General features: G+C 46.9%; 1 protein-coding gene across 1 annotated transcript in view; it reads right to left on the reverse strand.

Annotated features, from left to right (window-relative positions):
• LOC141476887 (netrin receptor DCC) overlaps window positions 1-23,988 on the reverse strand; it is a 579,965-nt gene that overhangs the window by 114,352 nt on the left and 441,625 nt on the right. Inside the window, exon 12 of the mRNA XM_074165768.1 lies at window positions 21,708-21,757. Within this exon, the coding sequence (XP_074021869.1) occupies window positions 21,708-21,757 (50 nt within the window). The remainder of the gene's footprint in view (window positions 1-21,707; window positions 21,758-23,988) is intronic.

The raw sequence follows: 23,988 nt of genomic DNA on the forward strand, positions 1-23,988 counted from the left end.
GGAAGGGAAGGGAAGGGAAGGGAAGGGAAGGGAAGGGAAGGGAAGGGAAGGGAAGGGCAGGGCCCTCGGTGTTTCCAGCAGCAGAGCAACATACCCGACTATGCCATATTATTGAATATGGTTCAATCTCCCTCCAAAACATCCCTGAACGGAAGGATAAAACTGCAAGAAATCAGGGACAAGCCCTGTCTGCCCCAAGAAGTGCAGCCCTACCTGCCCCGAGAAGGAAGGGACCTTAAAGCTCATCTACTCCCAACCTCCCTGCCCTGGGCAGGGACATCTCCCACTAGACCAGGTTGCTCAAAGCCCCCTCCAACCTGGCCTTGATCCACCCTCTCTGGCACCAAAATCACAGTTTCTTTCACCAGAATGCTGCACACACCCCACTGGGTTTCTTCTTCCCTCCTGAACCTGAGCTGGACTCTACCTCCTGTGCCGCTCTGACCACGCTGTAAGTTCTGCCAGATGATCCGTACAATCACCTCCCAACCCAACCTGCCCACCATATGTAAAGTTTGAGCACTGGAGATACCGTTTACGGAGCTATATAACAGAAGAAAGTGCGTAATATTGAGTATTATTCGAGATATGGAGAGGCTGAGAAGTAGTAAATTAGACAGAAGACAGAAAATTACTATGGCAGTAATTACTAGTGAACTAAAATGTGTGCTAATTTACAAAAATCTTAATAGCAGCTGTGCAGGAAGGTATCTGGAACTACCAGAAATCCCTCTAATTTGGGGGCAAAGGCTGCTACAGTGTATACAATCTGTAAACGTCAACGCCAAGGCATCGCTCACGGTGGTACCCGGGGGCATAACTAGAAGCAGCAGAGTAACACGAAGAGAGGGAAAATTTAGGGTGTTGCAGGAAAGACAAATAGCAATATCCAGTGAGACGCGTGACAGTGACACTGGAGCAGTCCCCCAGCCCACGTGGTGGGAAAACACCAGCACTGAAATGCTTTCTCAGTACGTGGGGTAGGTGGGGAAAGAGAGAAGAGGAAAATGAAAAGTCCCCAAATCCGTAAAACCGACTGCTGGGATCAGCGGTGCATTAGTAGCGGGACCAGAGGACACACCAACTCCTTAGAATCATAGATTCATAGAATTGTCCAGGTTGGAAGGGACCTTTGAGATCATCTAATCCAACCATTAACCTAACCCTGATAAAAACCACCACTAAAGGAAACCTTGACCCAGAAATTATCTGCCGATTCCCCACGATGGTGAGAACAACCCTGTTAACCCCAGCGACAAGGTCCCGTATCCTCTGTCACGGCCAGGTTCAGAAAAACATCTAACTTCAACCAAGTTAGATGTTCATCTAACATCACCAAAACGACAAATAAAAATCTCCCCCCGAAATTTGTTCCTTTTTTTTTTTTGTATTACAGCAGATTACGATTTTCACCTTTTAAAGGCCAATAGAAATGGAAAGATTCTCATCAATACCAGTCATTAAAATGCTACCGTGAAAATACGTGAAGACAATAAACCAACACGGCCACGTTTTCACTGACACTGCCCCATCTTTTCCCATCGTTTGAGGAATGTTCCCATTTCCTTAACTGTCCCGGGCACATATTGCACCACAAAACGTGGTCATTTCATTCCTGCCCTTCTGGTCCCTGTTGAAAAACTAATAAAATTATGGAGTTTATAGGCAGAGCCGCACGACCATTAGTTTATTACCAAGGGAGCAAGGGAAGAAGGTGCCTCCTTCACCCCAAGAGTGTGGCCATCACCATCGCTCTTAAATTAGTAGCGGGAGCTGAGTCAGGCCACCAGTGACCCCAGCCCCGAGCTGGGAAGACGCTCCATTCATCCCAGTTACACGAGCAGCCAAGGGTGAACGAGAGAATATTTTTACTCGGTGTTTTCTACTGCACCGGCGGAACAAAGCTATAACTTTTAATCACGGGCACAGAACCTGGCTGAGGAACCGGGCTGGAAGAGAGACATAAAACATGGAAAATGCGGCTTCTGCGAGTGGACAGAAGACCCCGTACCTCGGCACAGAAGCTCTCCGTAATTACTGTTCTCTTCTGGAATGCAAAATCAATATGGAATTAATGGTGGTGCGACAGGAGAGGGCAGGTGGAGCCATGACCGTGCCTGCTGTGGACCTCACGGCCCAGCAGGAGAAGAGCTGGAGGCACGTCCCCATGTCACCGAGGAGCCACCCCGTCCTCCTAAAGCATTTCTCCACCCAAGGGAAAGCCAAGGCATGAGTGACACAAGGCATCAACTGAGGCCATCGCCGGGGCTGTCCCTGCTGTGGGACCAGCCCTCTTCTGGGAACGGAAGCTCATCTTGCACTAATCTACAATTTCTCCATCTTTGCACTTCTTGCTCTTTTTTGCCTTGAACCTGTTACCAGATACCTGAAGTTTCTAATAGAAAATCTTTTCTATTCAGGTATTGGCATTTTTCAGTTGTATTTCGTACCGGCCACTTCTACTGCCAAGCCTCGAGGAAGCACCTGGGCGTGTAGAGGCATCTAAGGCCACGTCAAACCTTGGACTACAATCTTTCTCCTAGAATTGGCCCTTTTTTATCCCCTTAGTTAAATTTCTAGAAAAAAACTGGCCGTTTTCACAGGCTTTTTTCCAGGGCTCTTTCCTTTCAGGTGGAAGGAACACACGAAAAAGCAAAACCACCAAATAAAGCAGAAAATTCCTATTTTTCCATTTTTCCATATTGCCAGTGTGCATCTCTGCATAAAAGGCAATTAAAATATGATGTTAAGAAATGCTAAAGAAAACGAGGGAAGCGCAAGCGCTTGCTGTCTCTCTCTTTTTTTTTTTTTTTTAATAGACGAAATAATACAATAAAAATAAAATCCAATTAAAAAAAAAAAACTCTGCCAAAAGCTGCGGAAATCTTACGACTCGTTACAAGCCATCGGAAATCGGAGGAAGACAGACGCCCAAATTATCCTCCATCTTGAACCAGCGCCCAGCCCCAGCCCCAGAATGAATTATTTCTGTGTTTATCCCGTCCTACGGCAGGATCCCGACTCTGTAAACTTTTATGACAAGCCATTCCCAAATTTCCGATGGCTCATTTGATTGTGTTTGGGTGGAGCAGAAGAGCCTTGTCCTAACGAGGGAAGAAATAATAGCGGAATAAACACTCCGGCGGCGGGATGCAGCCAGTTATTTGCAGGGCCAGCATCGTTAAGGCTGAGCTTGCTCCATACGCTTCATCTTAGAATCACAGAATCATCCAGGTTGGAAGAGACCCTTGGGATCATCGAGTCCAACCATCTACCCTACACTACAAAGTTCTCCCCTATATCATATCCTGATATAAAGTGGAAAAAAGCAGGAATTAGCACAGGAGTTAGGGCCAGAAATACGTATTTGTGCCGTGCCACCCTCTCCCTGCAATACTGCGGCTCGTGGCGGCTCCTCCCGTCGAACCGTCGCAATCAGGGTATATTTACTCCCAGATCTGAGGAGGTTCGGGGAGCACGGAAATGGGGAAATCGCTCGCTGGCGTGATTAAATCACGGCTCCTCAGAAGCAACGCGCCCGTCACTCTTCATTGAATTGGGCTGTATGAATACACTTCTACTCTTTTTTTTTTTTTTTTAAAGTAATTAGCATTGAATTCAATGAGAGGCTTAGATAACATCTTTCAAAATAAACAGGGAATGAGAAAACGCTGGGAAGAATAACCCAGCGCTGGCTTTATCAACCCTGTCCCCCCGCGCCGGGCTGGCCTTGAGGAGCATCCTCAGAGCCCACCACTACGGACCCAAGGGCAAAAGGCAGGAGGACATCGCAACCATCCGACAGCCTGATTCAGGCTCTTCTTTTTTATTTTATATCCATTTCTTAAGCTCTTTATAATTCTAAGGAAGAGCCATGTAAGGCTCTTCTAAAGAGCCCTTTCTTTTAATCCTTTCGGGCTGAGCACTGCCCGAGCTGGGGTTGTCTTGGACATGTAAATCCAGGAGACAGCCTTTCCCCTCAGCCCTTGAATATAATATAAACCCATAATATAAAAATATAAAGCCATAAATAAAACCCTAACTGTCCCTTTGCTCCGAGGCAGCTTGGTTTACACCAACTGCTGGCTGCCTTTAAGCATGTAGAAGTAAAGGATTTCCATTAAAGTACCCTTAGAAGTGATATTTCTGGAAGACACTTCTCTAGAAACACTACTCTTTCCATCAGCAAGACTGACCTCCTTCAGTAGCAAAACTGCTACAATTTCTGAAACTTCCCAAGTTTTTCAGTCCACGTGAGCATCATTCTACCTCGGTGGCCAACAAAGACCACTTGCAACCAGTGAAACCAGCAGCAATCGCTGCAGTGATCCAGGGGAACAAGCGGGCCTTGCTGAAGCCAGAGCAAGCAAAGTCCTGGGAGGACTTTGGAGAAGACCTAAAGGAAGAAAATACCTAATTCATTCATCAGCTTCTGGCCAGTCTTGGGGTTACAGGTCCCCATATTTGACTTAATTTGCTCGTGCCTGAAAGAAAATAGTCTCCCAGTGCCACAGAATCATAGAATCAGTTTGGTTGGAAGAGAACTTTAAGGTCATCAAGTCCAACCATCAACCCAACGCTGACAAAACCACCACTAACCCATGTTCTTCAGCACCACGTCTGCCCGGCTTTGAACTCCCTCCAGGGATGGTGACTCCACCAATGCCCTGGGCAGCCTCTTCCAAGGCTTGACAACCCCTTCCATGAAGACATGTTTCCCAATATCCATCCTAAACCTCCCCTGGTGCAACTTGAGGCCATTTCTTCTTCTCCTTCTGCCTGTGTCCAAGAGCTTTGCTCCCTGCAATTAATCCCGATTGTCAATTAATTCTAAAACCTGATTCAGCTCAAAAGATGAGCAGGGTTGCAAGCTGCAGTGACGGGTCCCTCCGTGCCCGTGGGGTATTTTCCCACGGGGCAGTGGCACGGGGTAGAAAACGAAGCACCCCTTTACTGCCTCCAGCGCCCTCCCTTACAGCAAACAACATCCCAAAAAATAAATCAGAACAAAAGACCGATGCATTTTCAGGCAGCGTTAAATCTTTACCTGAGAAATACAAATAGCCCTGACCAATAACTTAGAAAATAACATTTTTCTAACATATTTTCCAGCCCAGCACAAGCTCCCTTGTTTTTGCTGTGCTCTCCCTTCAGCTTTGACTCTTATTTTTTACAAGACCGAAAGCGTATTTTAGGCTCAACTGCGGCACACAGTAGCTCTGACAAGGGTTTTAAACAGCTGGAAGCTTCTGAGGACTTTCTATAGAGATGCTGAATATAATTACCGCGTAAGAGGAGCTGCAGAACAGCCACGCTGGAAATAAACTCATAAATATGCATGAGACTTCCCAAAGTTTGTTGCAGGATATCGGAGGGGAGCAGTAACGTTCAAACGGAAGGCGAAGAAACAGGCAAGCAAGCAGGAAAAAAAAAAAAAAAGTGACTTTTTAGATTAAAAGCAATCCGTTTGATGATGGAATAATTGGAGGAGCAATGACTCCTTTTGACAAGGCAGCCAAACCTCTGCAACAGCGGATTTTGAAGCAGGTGAAACCTGTAGGACTCAATTACCTTCATTACTGGTGACGAGAACTGCCTGGGGCTGAACTGCTCCAGAAAATTGCAATTAAAAATTCCAACTGCTTCTAAGAGCAAAGTACAGAAAAACGTTACTTTGTTCTAGTTAAAAATATTCTGGTATGAGGGTTTTTTTGGGTTTGTTTTTTTTTTTACTCCCAACCCGAAGGTCCCATGAGCAGCACGTTGTGTTTGTCCTGGGGATGCACCTTCCTTGTCCCCACCCCACTTCATCCACGCTGGATGGAAAGCCATCCGACGTTTTTGCCAACCTAGAGATCTTCAAAACCAGCCCAACCCACTTACAAATCTGGTGGCAATTACAACCATATATATATATATATATATATATATAAAAATACACGCGTAATTGTTTCGCATGAGCTTTCAGCCACGCTGAACGTCTTCCTGCCCTATCTCTGCTCTGGACCACCGTGGGAAAGGACTCCAGGCCCCCGTCACGGAGCAGGTTGGATGCGGATTGTATCCCAGTCAACTCCCGCTCCGAGCAACCCGGTTATTATTAGCTGAAATCGCAGAGATCTGCAGAATGGGGCTAAAACTTCAATCCTATTTACAGAACACCCACTTTGTCGTGTGATACCCACATGAAGTTGGTTTTTTTTTCCCCCGTTTTTTTTTTCTCAATAAACCAGAAAACTTTTTTGTCAAAACCGTATTGAAACGTCATCATCCTGCGAAGTCAAGACACAGCAGTCGGGAAACGCCGGGCAGCCTTTCCCAGGCCTGACTCACTGCACAGAATCTGATTTCTTTAACTAAATGATACTTATGAGTCCGCTTTCCCTCTGCTCACTCCACTTACTTTCCAGTCCTGGTCAGGAGATGGGAGTTACTAAGTCCTTCCAGGGATTTCTATACCGTCAGCACTTTGCAAACACTAATGAATTTAATTTATACGTTGGTTTATGAGTTTATTTTCACAGCACTCCTGTGGCAAGGATGACATTATCCCCTTTTTCTATTTGGCTGGGAAAGATTAAGCTCCGGTACTTTAGGGTGTTTTATGATGCTTACTATGCAATTCTTTCACAGTTTTGCTCCAATTTTAGCTGCATTGGAGTTCTTCGTTTATTCAAACCACCGCTTCTACTGACTTTGCAATTGTGTCTGCTCACCACTTGAAAATGAGAGCTCCCAGCCCACGCTGGTCACCAGAAAATGAAGGTGGCACCTACTGTTGACCAGCCCAGTACAAAAACCAGGGGGAAGGATTAACACCAGCTCCTCACCACTGGGTCAAACTCTACAACGGTTCCCCTGCAGGCAGCCTCCAAATGATCCTCCACACAAACCAACCACAGCCCTGCAAGACATGGAGGCAACCACTAGTCCACCCTTATATTAATGTATCTCAAAGAGACATGGCGGCAGGAGGATGCCCTGAGACCAGCAGCGGGATGATGGTCATCGGCCACCACATCATTGGCCTCAACTGGTGTCTGTGGAAGCAGATAGCATCGTCCTCCTGAAGGGGTTCAGTGCTGAGGCAGCACTTCCCCAAAGCTAATCGCTTCCCATGCATGAAACCACGCTAACATCCCACCAGGGAACAGTCGGGATTAATTAGTTCCTATTTCCGCGAGGCTGGAAAAATGTTCCGCGGGGCTGGAAAAATGCCTTTGTTCCAGATTTGCCACCGTTCTTGCCCAAATGTTTCACAGCCCGTCACCATCATGCTGCCTGGACCAGTTTGCTCCAGTCTGGTCTCCTCGTTGTTGCATGTTGCATTGTGAAAGGTAAGCGCAGTCCCTACTCTCAAAGAATCACAGAATGGTTTGGGTTGGAAGGGACCTTAAAGATCATCCAGTTCCAAACCCCTGCCATGGGCAGGGACACCTCCCACCAGACCACGTTGCTCCAAGCCCCATCCAACCTGGCCTTCAACCCCTCCAGGGATGGGGCAGCCACGACTTCTCTGGGCAACCTGGGCCAGGCTCTCACCACCCTCACAGCAAAGAAGTTCTTCCCCACATCTCATCTCAATCTCCCCTCTTTCAGTTTAGAACCGTTCCTCCTCGTCCTATGGCTCCCCTCCCTCATCACGAGTCCCTCCTCATCTCTCCTGGAGCCCCTTGAGGGACTGGAAGGGGCTCTAAGGTCTCCCCGGAGCCTTCTCTTCTCCAGGCTGAACCCCCCCAACTCTCTCAGCCTGTCCTCACAGCAGAGGGACTCAATCCATGGATCATCTCCGTGGCCTCCTCTGGCCCTGCTCCACCAGGTCGATGTCCTTCCTGCGCTGAGGAATACCAATGAAGAGTTCCTCTCATCGCTTCTTTTTCTCCACTAAAACCCGCTAAGGCAGATGCTCAAAGAGCATCCTGTCACCCCAGTCTGCTGCAGGAGAGGGGACAGGGTGGCTGCAGGGACCAGACGTCCCCGAGCTGCCCCTCGGCCACGTTCTGCACGTCTATGTGAAGGGAGGGGCCGAGGTTCAGTTGGGAAACCCGGCCCTTCTACGAGAGTTCAGCGAAGGTCGGCTGCTGGATTACATTATCAGATCGAAATAATTCGGGAGTCCTTCCTAGGAATAACAATTTTAGAAGATTATAGTCATTTCTGGCACAAACCAGTCACATTGAATAAGAGACCGCATTATTATTTTATTTTTTTTTTAAATAAGGTCATTCAAGGCCACTGATTTCACTCGCTGGACTTTAGCCAAAGAAATCTACATAAATATAAGGGATTATAAAGAAATGACATTAATTTGCACGTTATGTGTTCCCCCTGTAAAAAAAAAAAAAAAACAAACCCCAGAGGATCATGTATAGAAGTGGCGTATGAAGGCAGGGCACCGGCTGGCGGTTAGAAGGCAACGTGCGGATGGGGTGTGCTCAGGGACCCTCTGACCTGGAAATAACACTAAAAACCATCAATTTACAGACAGGACTCGGAAACCGTTCTTGCCCATCAGCTGGTAGGGGATGGGAAAAGGATGGAGGTGAGAGGACGAGACTGGACCTACTTCATGGGTCTGATCATCATCATAAAAAATGCCATTTCCCCCATCCCAGCACCTGGAAGATGAAAGTCTATTTATGAAAGCGGAGACTTCAGCAACCGGAGGCTGCTCTTCTTAGGTTTGACAACGGAAAAAAGTAAAAGGAATTATTTTAAAGAGTGAAAGTAACACCCGTAAATCAAAGAGCATCAAGCTCCGGTGTGGACGCTCTCCTTTAGAAATCATAGAATCATAGAATCATCTAGGTTGGAAGGGACCTTCAAGATCATCTAGTCCAACCATCACTAAACCATGTACCCCAGCACCACGTCAACCCGTCTTTTGAACACCTCCAGGGACGGTGCCTCCATCAACTCGCTTTCATTTGCTGGTGTTTCAAGGAAGACTACGCTCCACTGAAACCACAACTTTACATCTGGAGAGAATCCGTATGGGGGTTTAATGCCCTTTAATTTATGTCCGTTATCCTTACAGCTTTCACTAATTTCTCCGGAGAGGGACTTCTTATGAGGCAAGTAGTGAAAGGACGAGGAGGAATGGTTTTAAACTGAAAGAGGGGAGATTGAGATGAGATGTGGGGAAGAACTACTTTGCTGTGAGGGTGGTGAGACCCTGGCCCAGGTTGCCCAGAGAAGCTGGGCATTCTCTACAGGAGAAGGACATTGAGCTGCTGGAGCGTGTCCAGAGGAGAGCCACCAAGCTGGTGAGGGGTCTGGAGAACAAGTCATAGGAGGAGAGGCTGAGGGAACTGGGCATGTTTAGTTTGGAGAAGAGGAGGCTGAGGGGAGACCTCATTGCCCTCTACAACTACCTGAAAGGAAACTGTAGAGAGGTGGGTGTTGGCCTCTTCTCCCAAGGGAATAATGACAGGAGCAGAGGAGATGGTCTGAAGTTGTGCCAGGGGAGGTTTAGATTAGATATTAGGAAGAATGACTTTCCTGAGAGGGTGGTCAGGCACTGGAACAGCCTGCCCACAGAGGTGGTGGAGTCGCCATCCCTGGAGGTATTTAAGAAATGTGTGGATGGGGCACTTCAGGGCATGCTCTAGTGCCCGAGATCGTTGCGTTGTGTCTGTTTGTGGGTGGGGGGGTGTGTGGTTGTGGGTGTTTGTTTTGGTTTGGTTTTGGTGTTGGTTTTTTGTTTTTTTTTGTTGTTGTTGTTGTTCTTTTTGTTGGTTGGACTTGATGATCTCAAAGGTCCCTTCCAACCAAGAAGATTCTGTGATTCTGTGAAATGTTGTGGCTGTAGGAAAAGCTGAGCTGGGAACGGGAGGCTGAGATCGGATTCCTCAGGAGGGAATTGATAGCAAATACGGAGTTTAAAACAACTAAAAAGTAAAATCCAAATGACCCTCACCGCTGTTTAGAGGTACATCCTCTAGGAACAACGTACGTAACCTTTAAATGTGTTACTTACAGACAAGACCACAGAGAAAGAGCTCTTTAACCTTTAAATCTATTATGTATAGGAGAGGACAGTAACGAGCATCGAGCTTAACCTTTTAGAAGGGGAAAATTTGCTGAAAACTTGGTCGATCGATACCTTCCGATTCTCACTTTTAATTACACGCATTTCTGAGGGCAGAGCTGTTTGCGGGTCATCCCTCGAACTACTCCTGCCGGAAGATGTCTCGTTAGCAAGAAAGCATGATAATTGCGTGCTCCAGAGCGCATCACGCAAGTGCAAAGAGCTATTTATCTTGAATAAGATGCTATTTTTGTTGTTGCCGCCGTTACACTTTACGGGTGTCGTCGGTGTCCGACGCTTCGCTGCTGAGTGCATGGAAACTCTCAAAGGTTGTGGTGTCAAAACTGGACAGATTCATTATGTTATGGGATTTGATTAAACCTCATCCGAGGTGATGAATGTCCCTGGCCACCTTTCCATTTAAGATAAATTTAGAGATACTATTAAAGCCACTTAATGCAGCCCGGCAACACGTGGAGCAGGAGCTCTGGGCGGTTATTTCTTAATGATAGAGACTCGGTAGCTTCTGAACGAGAGGTCTACCCAGAGACCAATAAAGCAAATTAATGAGCTATGACACTGATTAGTCCAGCTCTACGTTGCTGGGTATCTCTGAGAGGAACGATAAAAAGAGGAGGGAAGGAGAAAGGCAAGGTCAGGAGGAGCAGGCAGGGAGCAGATGGACCTTCTCCTGGTGCCTCCCACCCAAAGCCCAGAGGAAGGAGATCCTGGGATTTGATTTTCCAGGCTCAGGACAACAGGATTTCCACATGCTTTTGGAAATAAAAATAGCAGGTTAAAGTAGCAACATCCCTTCTAAGGTGAGCAACGTGGAAAGCTTCCGAGTCCGACTCTACTGATCATGGTTGGAACTCGATGATCTTTAAGGTCCCTCCCAACCTGAACCACTCTATGATTCTATGATCGCAAAGGGATTTTAATGGTAGCAAAAACAGTCAGTCTGGGAATGATTGTAAATGCTCTACCTAGGAGCTTGATATCTGGAAAAATAGCATCATCTAGCATGGCTCTAGGGGGTTGTCCCCGGCCCCAGTGGCAGGCGGGAATGCTGAACCAGTGGGTCTGACAGCTTCTGGGGTGTCCCTCTGGACCTCCAGCCATCACAGGCTCCAGTAGAAGTTTTGGCTATTTCCAGTGCTCCGTCCAGTTGTACCTAATGTTGGTTGTGTGGTTGAAAACCCTCCCTTTGGCATATGACGTGCACAGGGCGATGGTTTGAGACAGAGTGAATTTGGGTTTTTGCTTTATACAGCAGTGGTTTTTGATTTTTGAAAGCTGGGGAGGGGCTTCCTACAAGGGCATGTAGAGATAAGACAAGGGTAATGATTTCAAACTGAAAGAGGGGAGATTGAGATGAGATCTGGGGAAGAACTTCTTTGCTGTGAGGGTGGTGAGAGCCTGGCCCAGGTTGCCCAGAGAAGCTGTGGCTGCCCCATCCCTGGAGGGGTTCAAGGCCAGGTTGGAGGGGGCTTTGAGCAATCGGCTCTGGTGGGAGGTGTCCGTGCACAGGGCAGGGGGTGGGACTGGATGGTCTTTAAATTCCCTTCCAACCCAAACCATTCCATGATTATGAGGCTTCTAATAGGAGTGAAGAGCTAAAAGTTTGTCTTTGGTTTAGGATGACGCCAAACAGCAGTTTTCACCCACGGGCACTGAATTACCATGACCATCACAGGCTCCATCCATAGTGAAAAGGGAGAGGACGTTTAATGCCCACGGAACTGGGAAACTTCTCTGCTTTGGGTTTCTATCCTGGGAAAAAATGTTTTTGACCTGCAATATTTCTTTTGAGCAACTGAATGATGGTTTTGTTCAAAGTCTAATATTTCCACGGTCAGTAAAACTCCAGCCTTGAGCTGGAGCCTCTCCCATTTCTTGTCATCGTAAAGACCTCCAGGTTCACTCAACCGGTTACTGCTTGGGATGGGAAAAAAAAAAGGAGCAGAAAAATGGATAATTTAGGAAAGTGTTGAGACTGTAATAAAGCTTTTTTTGTGGTGCTTTAGCCACCCTGTAGTCTGTCCCGGTTCTGCTCTCTGCTTCACACGGGCAGGGAAGGACTGAGACCCTCCCGAAGGAGACCTTGACCTCATGAGGGTCTTTGTGTTGTCAGAAGTTCCTCAAAACCCGTGAGGGTTTGGGACACAAATGCCTCCATCCCCTCCAGGAGACGCGTTTGATGCTGCACATCATTCCCTTGTTCTAACATTTACTTTTGCTCCCTTAAGAGGTCTTTATCCTTTTGCAATTAGGCAGTTAGGCTGACAAAATAATTTATAATCAGAACAAGCAGAGCAGCGCAAATCTGTTCCTAAATATATTTCTCCTTAATTTGATGTGTTGTGGTAAACAGTTTATTGGTTGATAAATACGTTCCTTGAAAATCTACCGGCGGAATCGTAGACCCGATAAGCACAACGTTGTTTTTAATATCAAAGTGAGCTTAGAGCTGCCTCTTTTCCCAGCAAAATTTTTATAGATGTGTGTATATATATTTTTTTTTATATATATATATATATATAAAAATAAGGGATATTTTAGCTGAGAACTGGGAGCCAGGAGCTCTGTGTTTTAATCCCAGCTGGTTTAGGAGAAAAGGGTTAATTCTGTGGGTTGGTTCCATCTGTCTGTAGCAGGGCCCTACTTTCTCCTTCCAAAATTTGGAGCTTCCTGAAGTCCTCCCGCATTTGGAAAGTCGTGTAAACGCCTTCAAAACATTTTTGCCAGCATTATCTTCCAGACCCCCGTTACAATTTGGCCTTGAGTTAGACTGGACACAGCACTCGAGGTGAGGCCTCACCAGTGCCCAGTCCAGAGGCACCATCACTGCCCTGCTCCTGCTGGCCACGCTGTTCCTGATACAGGCCAGGATGCCGTTGGCCTCCTTGGCCACCTGGGCACACTGCTGGCTCATGTTAAGCCGGCTGTCCACCAACACCCCCAGGTCCTTTTCTGCTGGGCAGCTTTCCAGCCACTCTGCCCCAAGCCTGTAGCGTTGCCTGGGGTTGTTGTGACCGAAATGCAGGACCCGGCACTTGGCCTGATTGAACCTCATCCCATTGGCCTTGGCCCATCGATCCAACCTGTCCAGGTCCCTCTGTAGAGCCTTCCGACCCTCAAGCAGATCAACACTCCCACCTAGCTTGGTGTCATCTGCAAACTTACTGAGGGTGCACTCAACTCAATCCCCTCATCCAGATCATCAATAAAGATATTAAACAAGACCGGACCCAAAACCGAGCCCTGAGGGACACCACTGGTGATCGGCCGCCAACTGGACAATTTACATACATCCCAGAAGTTCAGCCTCCACGGTGCTTTCCAAACACCAGCTAATTAAAGAAATTACTACGTTTTCTACATTTATTACTCAGCAGTCACTGCTGCTCAGCTCTTGGGGCTTTTTTATACTTAACTGACTCCCCGCATCCCTGCTGGAAGGTGTTTTTTGGCAAATGGGGCTGAAAATGCAGGTTTTTTGCCAGTGTAACCTACCAGTTACGTTACACGTATCTCAGCGACGCGTAACGTTGTCAGTATTTATCCCTTTGAAAAAGCTGCTCGGGTCTCAAGTCTTTCTGTCTGTAAAATGGCTTAACCGCTCCCACCAGCATCCCGGGGCAGCTGCTTTGCATCCCGCTCCTCCCAAATCCGAGGCTGGGAAAGACACTCGGCACCCGACACGACCGGAGCTGACCGATGGATCGGTGCTTTGTGAACCTCACCCGGGGAGCCGGGGGGAGGCACCGAGGGGCTCCCCGTCAGCGGGACGGGATGCGGCTCCTCTATTCCAGGTCAGATCCCGGCATGCCCTGCTGGTTCCTTAGGCAGGTTTTAAACTGCGTTGGCAAGATAAGGGATAATTACAGAATGGAACAAAAAGGAAGCGGAATGGAATAGAATGGAATGGAAAGGAAACAATGGGAAGAAGAAGGGGAAAGGGGAAAGGGGAGAGGGAAGGAATTGGAATGGAATGGAATGGAATGGAATGGAATGGAATGGAATAGAATAGAATAGAATAGAATAGAATAGAATAGAATAGAATAGAATTAGAATAAGATAGAATTAGAATAAGATAGAATTAGAATAGAATTAATAGAATAGAGAATAGAGTAGAATTAGAATGGAATAGAATTAGAATAGAATTAATAGAATAGAATAGAATTAGAATAGGATAGAATTAGAATAGAATTAATAGAATTAGAACAGAATTAGAACAGAAATAGAATAGAACTGAATTAGAATAGGCTAGAATTAGAATAGAATTGGAAAAGAATTGAATTAGAATAGAATTTGAATAGATTAGAACAGAATTAGAATAGAACTGAAATAGAATAGGATAGAATTAGAACAGAATGAATAGAGTTAGAATAGAACAGAATTAGAAGAGAATAGAATTTGAATAGAATTTGAATAAAATTAGAACAGAATTCTAACCGAACAGAATTAGAAAGAGAGGAGAGGAGAGGAGAGGAGAGGAGAGGAGAGGAGAGGAGAGGAGAGGAGAGGAGAGGAGAGGAGAGGAGAGGAGAATGGAATTAGAGTATTTTTAGTTGGAAGGGACCTCCAATGATCACCTAGTCCAACCGCCTGACCACTTCAGGGCTGACCACAAGTTAAAGCACGTTATTTAAGGATACTCTCCAAATGCCTCTTAAGCACCGCCAGGCTTGGGGCATCCACCACCTGTTCCAGGGTTACACCACCCTGTCAGTAAAGAAATGCTTCCTCATGTCAAGCCTCAGCATTATAAATAATGCTTACTCGAGGGAAAAATACCTCCTACGCCAACCAAATATTCCAGGTATGATAAAAGACACTAAATGGGATATATTGCACCTATCTGAAGCACACTGTCCAGCCTGAAAAGCAGCATTAGCTCTTGATATTGCTTTATCATAAAGGGCCCAATCCATCCTCATCCTCCAGCCAGGCAGTGGTGCCAGAGGGGGATGATGTACAGCTCAGCAACGATTCCTCCGAAGCTTTAGGATGCATTTATAGCACATTTTAATGTACATTTAGTAGCGGAGCAATGTTAAGCAGCTGAGGCAAATGCAGGCTGACAGGACGGTTCATCTCCCTGGCCACGCTGGAGTGTATCGCTTGCTGCCGGTGCAAAGCAGCCTCCAGACCCAGACGCCAAGAAATGGCGGGGGGGTGGGGTGGGGGGGAGAAGAGGATTTTGCAGCGGTAACATCTGGCTCCTGCCTGTCTCACGTCTGCCACGGAGCATCCCAAGGCAAGTCTCCGCCTGCCTGCATCCTCCTCCCCGGCAGAAATCAACGGAGGGGCCAAAAGCAGAGGGAAAGGAAGAAAAACTTCATAAAATTTTAGTTTGACAGCCCCAAAAAATCCTAAAGGCTTCATTCTCTTTACCAAAGAGTTTGGTGATGACTTTAATTTGGAGACCGCTACATTTTTCCAGTGGCTGACCTTTGTGTAAATGATGTAAAACTCCTTGACGAGAAGCTTGTTTCCTTCAGCAGATCCCTTCTGGCCACAAATAAGGGTCAATGTAAAATGTCCCATTAGGTGAGCACCTCTAAGAGCCGGCAGCTCATGTGAAGTGCCTAAATCCTTTCGGATAAAATAATTTAGGAAAGGGACAGAGAAACAATATATTAAAAACTAAAATCAAGGTGATTTAAAAAAGTATAGCTCCAAAGTACCCAGCCACTCTATATCCTACCTATGGAGCATCTCCAGCAGCCACGTATCTGGGCATTTAAATGGTGTGAAATTAAGTGATGTGTTAGGGGTGGAGGTCCTGACACCCTCTATCCCACCTCTTCTGACAATAAAATACACTCTCCGAGGCCGCAGAGACTTTTTTTGCCAGGAATAACTGACCACAGGAGGCCAAAAGAAGGGGAGAGCTTTGCTCAGCGCGTGTTAAACCATATAATTATTGACAGCGGAAAGAGCTACGGATTAATCCTCAGCAAAGTGTTCCAAACGATGATTCCATGATAAATGTGGAATTCAAGTCTACGATCCACAGCTACTTCTAGCTGGAGCCACCTTCTCCTTTGTTAAATTTGATATAAAACTCTGTATTTTATTAATGTGAGCTAACGATTAAGAAAACTCTTCCTGCAGCTTATTTATAGGTATTTTTTAAATTTCATAAATAGCACAAACTTTGATGTGCTGTATGATTCTGCAAACAGTACGACCGTGTAATAATCACAAAGATTTTTTTTTAGGTACAGATATAAACACACACCAAAGAAATGACACAAAAAGCCAGATTCATGACGTCTCTTTTAGCTTTTCCCAGGAGAACGTGACTGGTCCTATGAAAAAAATCTCCCCCCCAACTTGTCAAAGTGGGATTAAATCGCTACTAAACACGACCAAAGAAATTCATAGATTCATAGATTCATAGATTGGTCCAGGCCGGAAGGGACCTCCAAAGGTCATCTAGTCCGACCTCCCCGCAGTCAGCAGGGACATCCCCAACTAGACCAGGTTGCCCAGGGCCTCATCGAGCTTCACCTTGAATATCTCAAGGGAAGGGGCCTCAACCACCTCCCTGGGCAACCTGTTCCAGTGTTCCACCACCCTCATGGTAAAGAATTTTTTCCTAATATCCAATCTAAATCTCCCCTTCTCCAACTTCAAACCATTGCCCCTCGTCCTGTCGCTGCAGGCCTTTGTAAACAGACCCTCCCCAGCCTTCCTGTAGCCCCCCTCAGGGACTGGAAGGCCGCTATGAGGTCTCCCCGGAGCCTCCTTTTCTCCAAGCTGAACAACCCCAGCTCCCTCAGTCTGTCCTCACAGGAGAGGTGCTCCAGCCCCCTGATCATTTTGGTGGCCCTCCTCTGGACCCGCTCCATCAGGTCCATGTCCTTTCTATATTGAGGGCTCCAGACCTGCACACAGCACTCCAGGTGAGGTCTCACCAGAGCAGAGTAAAGTGGCAGAATCACCTCTCTGGATCTGCTGGCAACACTTCTTTTGATGCAGCCCAGGATGTGATTGGCCTTTTGGGCTGCGAGAGCCCATTGCCTGCTCATGTCCAGCTTCTCGTCCATCAGCACCCCCAAGTCCCTTTCCTCAGGGATGCTTTCTAATACCTCATCCCCCAGTCTGTATTTATACTGAGGATTGTTTCTTCCCAGGTGCAGAATCCTGCACTTGCTTTTGTTGAACCTCATGAGGTTCAACTGGGCCCACCTCTCCAGCCTGTCCAGGTCCCTCTGAATGACATCCCGTCCCTCTGGTGTATCGACAACACCACACAGCTTGGTGTCATCTGCAAACTTGCTGATGGTGCTCTCAATCCCTCTGTCTATGTCTTTGATAAAAATGTTAAACAGTACTGGTCCCAGCACGGACCCTTGAGGGACACCACTTGTCACTGCTCTCCATCTGGACTTAAAGCCATTGAGTACCACCCTCTGGGTGCGACCATTCAGCTTCTGAATTCTGAATTCTGCTTCTCCACTCAGTTCCAATTATTTCCTCGCTTTTCTCTGTATTGTAAAATGGGAAGACGAAATAAAGTTGCATACGGTTTTAATTGGATAAATCTATAGCTATTTACGCGCTCCTGATTTGCTAATTAGTACCTAGTATTTAAAAAATTACAGAAAGTAAAAACACACCAATATTTAAAGCAAGGAAGCAAAGAAGTAAACAAAGACATAAATAGCCACAAACAGTTGCCTTCGTGCCGGTGCTTGAAAAGGGTGGAAAAAAACCAAGCTCCAAGAAAAAAAACCTCCTCAAATAAAAAAGAAAAGGAGCAAATTCTCAGCTTTCCGGCTCTTGGCCCCCAGTTACAGCCACACAAATCGTGTGCCAGCTCCGAAAGAGTTCAGATCTGCTGGATCTGCCCCCAAACCGCAATATCTTTATTTTTTTGCTTTTTGGACTTTGGTAAGGCCTTTGACACCGTCCCTCACGGCATTCTCCTGGAGAAATTGGAGAATCATGGCACAGACAAGTGTACCCTCCGCTGGATAAAAAACTGGCTGGATGGCCGTGCCCAGAGAGTTGTGATTAATGGAGCAAAATCTGGTTGGCGGCCGGTCATCAGTGGTGTCCCTCAGGGCTCAGTTTTGGGGCCGGTCTTGTTCAATATCTTCATTGATGATGAGAAGGGGATTGAGTGCACCCTCAGTAAGTTTGCGGATGACACCAAGCTAGGTGGGAGTGTTGATCTTCTTGAGGGTCGGAAGGCTCTACAGAGGGACCTGGACAGGTTGGATCGATGGGCCAAGGCCAGTGGGATGAGGTTCAATCAGGCCAAGTGCCGGGTCCTGCATTTTGGTCACACCAACCCCAGGCAACGCTACAGGCTTGGGGCAGAGTGGCTGGAAAGCTGCCCAGCAGAAAAGGACCTGGGGGTGTTGGTGGACAGCCGGCTGAACATGAGCCAGCAGTGTGCCCAGGTGGCCAAGAAGGCCAACGGCATCCTGGCCTGTGTCAGGAACAGCGTGGCCAGCAGGAGCAGGGCAGTGATGGTGCCTCTGGACTGGGCACTGGTGAGGCCTCACCTCGAGTGCTGTGTTCAGTTCTGGGCCCCTCACTCCAGGAAGGACATGGAGCTGCTGGAGCGTGTCCAGAGGAGAGCCACCAAGCTGGTGAGGGGTCTGGAGAACAAGTCCTATGAGGAGAGGCTGAGAGAACTGGGCATGTTTAGTTTGGAGAAGAGGAGGCTGAGGGGGGACCTCATTGCCCTCTCCAACTCCCTGAAACTGTAGAGAGGCGAGGGTTGGCCTCTTCTCCCAAGGGAATAATGACAGGAGCAGAGGAGATGGTCTGAAGTTGTGCCAGGGGAGGTTTAGATTAGATATCGGGAAGAATGACTTTCCTGAGAGGGTGGTCAGGCACTGGAACAGCCTGCCCAGGGAGGTGGTGGAGTCGCCATCCCTGGAGGTATTTAAGGAACGTGTAGACATGGCTCTTCAGGGCATGCTCTAGTGCCCGAGACTGTTGGGTTGTGGTGGGGTGTTGTGTGTGAGGTTGTGGGTGTGGGGTTTAGTTGGTGGGTGCTTTTTTTTTTGTTTGTTTGTTTTGTTTGCTTGTTTGTTTGTTTTTGTGTGTTGTGGGGTTTTTTTTGTTTGTTTGGTTTTTTTTAATGTGGTTGGATTCGATGATCTCAAAGGTCCCTTCCAACCACTAAGATTCTGTGATTCTGTGATTTATTCCCACATCCCCAGCAAAGTGCAGATCCCCTTCTTCTCCAGATGACTCTCTTCACGGCCTTCTCCTTAAGCAACGCAGGGCGTTTTCAAATAAAAGAAGTCAGAATAAATCCCTTCTTGCTTATTAGATCATCTCTCTCCAATTAAAAGGCCGTGCAAGCACCTTGTGCTACTGGCATCGAATCGCCCCTTCTTTTTCTCAGCCGCTTGGGCGTCGCGTTTCCCAGGGAAATCTCTTTTAAGCAGGGAACTGTATTTCTGTCCCAGCCCTCCCCGTTATCAATTCTCATCTGACCCAGGTCCCCAGTCCCAGAGCACCATCAATATTAAGCAATAATCTTGATAAGAGCAATTCATATCGAGCATCTTCCATTTGCTCGGCCATCTCCCTTGGGTTATTGAATTAATAGATTCTGCCACCGCCAAAGAAAAATAGCATACCCAGAGAAATCTTATTAAACCAGAGATAAAAATTTAAACAATTCTGGGTACTGCCAAGGCCAGCCTTTGGGCTCTCCCGTGCCCCGCTCAAATCCACTCGGCAAACTATCGGGGTTGTTTAGAGATTTGTTTTGATTTCACCCGGTTGGGGAATTACGAGCGTTTAATCAAATAAATTCCGAGTCCTGCCAAGACAGAAGAAAAGCAAGAAGACGATAACAAAATAGAGCGTAGAATACAACATTCTGGGTTGTACCAGCCTTTCACAAGAGCGGGAGACTGCGTAGAACGTGGTATAAAGTGAGCAATTGAGTTGCGCCTCAACCACAAATGCCACAGGAGCTGTACTGCAGAAGAACGGGCACGGGGATTTTGGGGGAAGGTCTTTGAAGCCGGTTCTTCCCCTTGAAAAACCTTTTTATGCCTGAAGATTCAACGTGTCCAGTTCATTTCTAGCTTTGCTGTTCCGTATTACCTAGATGTGAGTATTTAGATCCTATTTGAGCTTTATCGAGGTTCGGATACGCGGGTATCGGCGTTTTCCCACCTTACCTGGCGGATACAGCCCCGAAGAGCCCCAACCGGTTCCACATCTCTCTCTCTCCCTAATAAAGCTCCCAGATTTCAAACACCAGCCCTTAAAATACCTGTTTTCCACCTGTCCCACCGGGTACCAGATTTAAAGCTGATTTAAAACCGATACTCTGATGGCGAGAGGGATGCTGTGGGAGGTCTCGCATCCTCCTCCGCCCAGATTTGAGCATCCCCGCGCCATCCCAAGCTGGAATATCCAAAGCACCATCCCCGCCCCCCCCCCCCCAGCGGCTTGTTTCCTATTTTTGTTCCCAGCTTTTTAAACGTAAACGATGGCCACAAAAGGTCACGGAACGCAATCAGCCGCTCTGTGACATTTTACCTGGAGAATAAGCATGAAAAAAAAGCAAACGCAAAGGGTTGGAACAAGATGTGCCAAGACACCGATGCCCTTTGGGCACTACGTCTAAGAGGAATTTAAAAGTAACTGGAGCCGGGCGCATTAAAAAATAAAAAAAATAAAAAAAATAAAAAAGCAGCCTATACATTCGATGTCATGAAAACAAGCAGCGGAGGGAGAAAGATCAAACTGACAGGTACTCGGTGTTCCCAGCAAATCAGGGATAATATAAACGTTCCTTAAACTGCAGTTTATCCTCGTGAGTGAGCTTTGGGCTCCCGCTCTTCGGTAGCGGGGCAAAAGGACATCTCCAAAGATCCGAGGGGACACCCAGACGGGATGCTTCGGGTGGGGTTTTTTGTGCCTTTCTTTTATGCACTGAAAGCGGGAGCTTTTCCGTGCCCAACCGGGCCTATCATTAAAATCAGAATAAAAGCTTCTGTAGCTCCAATAAATGGCAGGAACGAATGAAAAGAAAGAAGCTAAAACATGTTCAGAATATATTCAGAAACAGCGCTCCAGTAGTAAACATAATTAACACCTATTATGTACAATATTATCCCGTGAAATATTATCAACCACTTCACTGGGGATACGTAAAGACTTTTTTTAAGAAGGAAAGTACTGGATTTAAGAGAAAGAAACGCACCTTTGAGTAAACATATATATTTGTTGGAATAAACAAGCTGACAACAGACTTACCTGCCCGTGGTGCATTTAACCCACCGATAAAATATTTCTTCCCCCCCTCCCCGCCCCCGGAATAGCTCTGCTTCTCATTATTCCCTGACATCGTTCCATTTAATCAAAGCGCAGTTAGGTTTATTGCAGCTGTTAATCTGCAATCAGGGAACAGCTTCTGCTTGTTCACCTCCATTTAAGTGACACCACCGTCGCTGAAGCCTCTCTGGGAAAATCACCGCTTCTCTCTAAAACACCTTTTTTGGGGGGGGGGAGGTTCAGTTCTTATTTTAAACGTGATCTCCCGGACAAGTGAAGGGAACCTTCTGCAAGGAGCAGATCGGGTGCGTTTTGATATAAAAAAGCTACCCAGAAAATGGAAATATTTAGGCAAATACTGGTGATTTTTGGCCTGGAGGTGCCGGGGACGTGGCAGACTTACCCTGGAGTTAACCACTTCCAAGGAGACGTTCTGAGGCATCGCGCTGGGCACTGAAAGGGAAGAAAAACAAAAAGAAATGGGAAATACTGCCGTTAGCGTCTAAGCCAGACGAGGTCACGTCAAATATTTCTCCCGTCGGAAAGAAAAAGAGCGCGGCTTTTTACACCTAGTTTATAATCTGATCACAACCGTGCAGCTAATCCAGGTGGCACTTCAGAGGTCCCCCAGGGAGAGAAAAACCAAACGCATCTGTTCATTTCTTCCCATTTTTTTGATAGACCTATTAGTAAGCCCTTTAAAGAGCCACTCAGCAGCCTCCCCGCGGCGAGACCCGCGACTGGAATGCAGCTATTTGTTATAAACTTGGTGAGAAACAAACAAGGAGAAGCCACAATTAATCTGGCTTTTTGTTATTCGAGTGCATTTCAGAATAGATCTATCATATACAGGAGAGGAGGGCACTCCTCCCAGTGGCACCAGTGCACCCTGTTTGTACCGATGCCTAAGGGGGAACGAGAAAACACTTTGTCTTTAGATATTATTTAAAAAAACCAGTGTGTTACGTCAAGGCTACGCTTGCTGTACGTATTATAATCCATACCTGGTTTTATACAACTCAACTTTCTGATAAACATTCTGATAAATATCACTCTTAAATGGGACTAATAGCTCTTGCTGATGGCAAATACTAATTCCACCGCTGAGGGGCCAAGAGCCGTTCGCACTTGGTGAGGCATCAACTCCCTGATGTGGACACGAAGCTTTATTTCCCTTTATTTTTGTCCTTTATTTCCCCTTTCAGAGGAATAACGCCTGCCTGCTGACCCGGGCTACGGAACGGCTGAAAAGCTTTCCTTACAGGAAACTGGCCCTGAATTTGGGAAGAAAGAGACGAAGCAGCAGCACGGCAAATATCTAATTTCAGAATAGTAATTTGTAATGCGATGCATTAGGGAAAACGAGAGAAAATGATTTTTCGGTACACACGTATGAATATGACTCAAAGCAAAGTTGTTTAAACCCTTTTCACATGATATTAACAAGAACACTCGGGCAAAATCAATCCCATTGCAGTTCTCACAGAATCACAGAGCATCACAGAATGCTATGGGGTTGGAAGGGACCTCTGGAGATCATCTAGTCCAACCCCCTGCCAAAGCAGGGCCACCCACAGCAGGTTTCACAGGAACGTCTCCAGGTGGGGTTTGAATGTCTCCAGAGATGGAGACTCCACCACCTCTCTGGGCAGCCTCTTCCAGGGCTCTGACACCCTCACAGCAAAGAAGTTCCTCCTCATGTTGAGATGGAACTTCTTATATTCAAGTTTGTGCCCATTCCCTCTTGTCCTGTCCCTGGGCACCACTGAAAAAAGACTGGCCTCATCCTCCTGACACCCACCCTTGAAGTATTTATAGGCCTTGATCAGATCCCCCCTCAGCCTTCTCTTCTCCAGACTCAAGAGACCCAAGAAGTCCCTCAGCCTTTCCTCCTAAGAGAGATGCTCCAGGCCGCTCAGCATCTTTGTAGCCCTCTGCTGTCCCCTCTCCAGCAGTTCCCTGTCCTTCTGGAACTGGGGAGCCCAGAATTAGACCCAGTGCTCCAGATGGGGCCTCCCCAGGGCAGAGCAGAGGGGGAGGATGACCTCCCTCCACCTGCTGGTCACACTCTTCCTGATGCCCCCCAGGATGCCATTGGCCTTCTTGGCCACAAGGGCACATTGCTGGCTCATGGGCATCCTGGTGTCCACCAGGACTCCCAGGTCTCCACACATTTGAATCAGTTCAAAGACCTACAAAAATGATCTGAGACCTGCAACATCTTAAGAGCCCAAATAAATTAATTTGACTTAAAGAAGTGTAGTGTTAAGAAGTGCCTGGATTATTATCTGTTGTTATCTGAATGGGGAAAGGACTTCAGGCTGTGGGGAATAATTTAATAGGCAAAGAGCTATGAGCTGGATTCACAGAATCCCAGAATGCTACGGAGTTGGAAGGGACCTCTGGAGATCATCCAGTCCAACCCCCTGCCAAAGCAGGGCCACCTACAGCAGCGTTCCATCTGTAGTAGAAATCAGGCATAACCACCTTTTCAACTTCTTCAGCCTTCACTGAAAATTGCTGTCCAGGAGTGGGACATACATCACCAACCAGATATATACACACAGAAATTTTTCTGCAAATCACTTATTCTGGCCAAAGCTTTCCCCAGAAGGAACTGGTGAAATTCTATGCACTGTATAAAGGAGGACATAAAGGGGGAGGACATACCATTGACTATATTG

The sequence above is a fragment of the Numenius arquata genome, chromosome Z (assembly GCF_964106895.1).
Source record: "Numenius arquata chromosome Z, bNumArq3.hap1.1, whole genome shotgun sequence".
Classification (NCBI taxonomy): Eukaryota; Metazoa; Chordata; class Aves; order Charadriiformes; family Scolopacidae; genus Numenius; species Numenius arquata.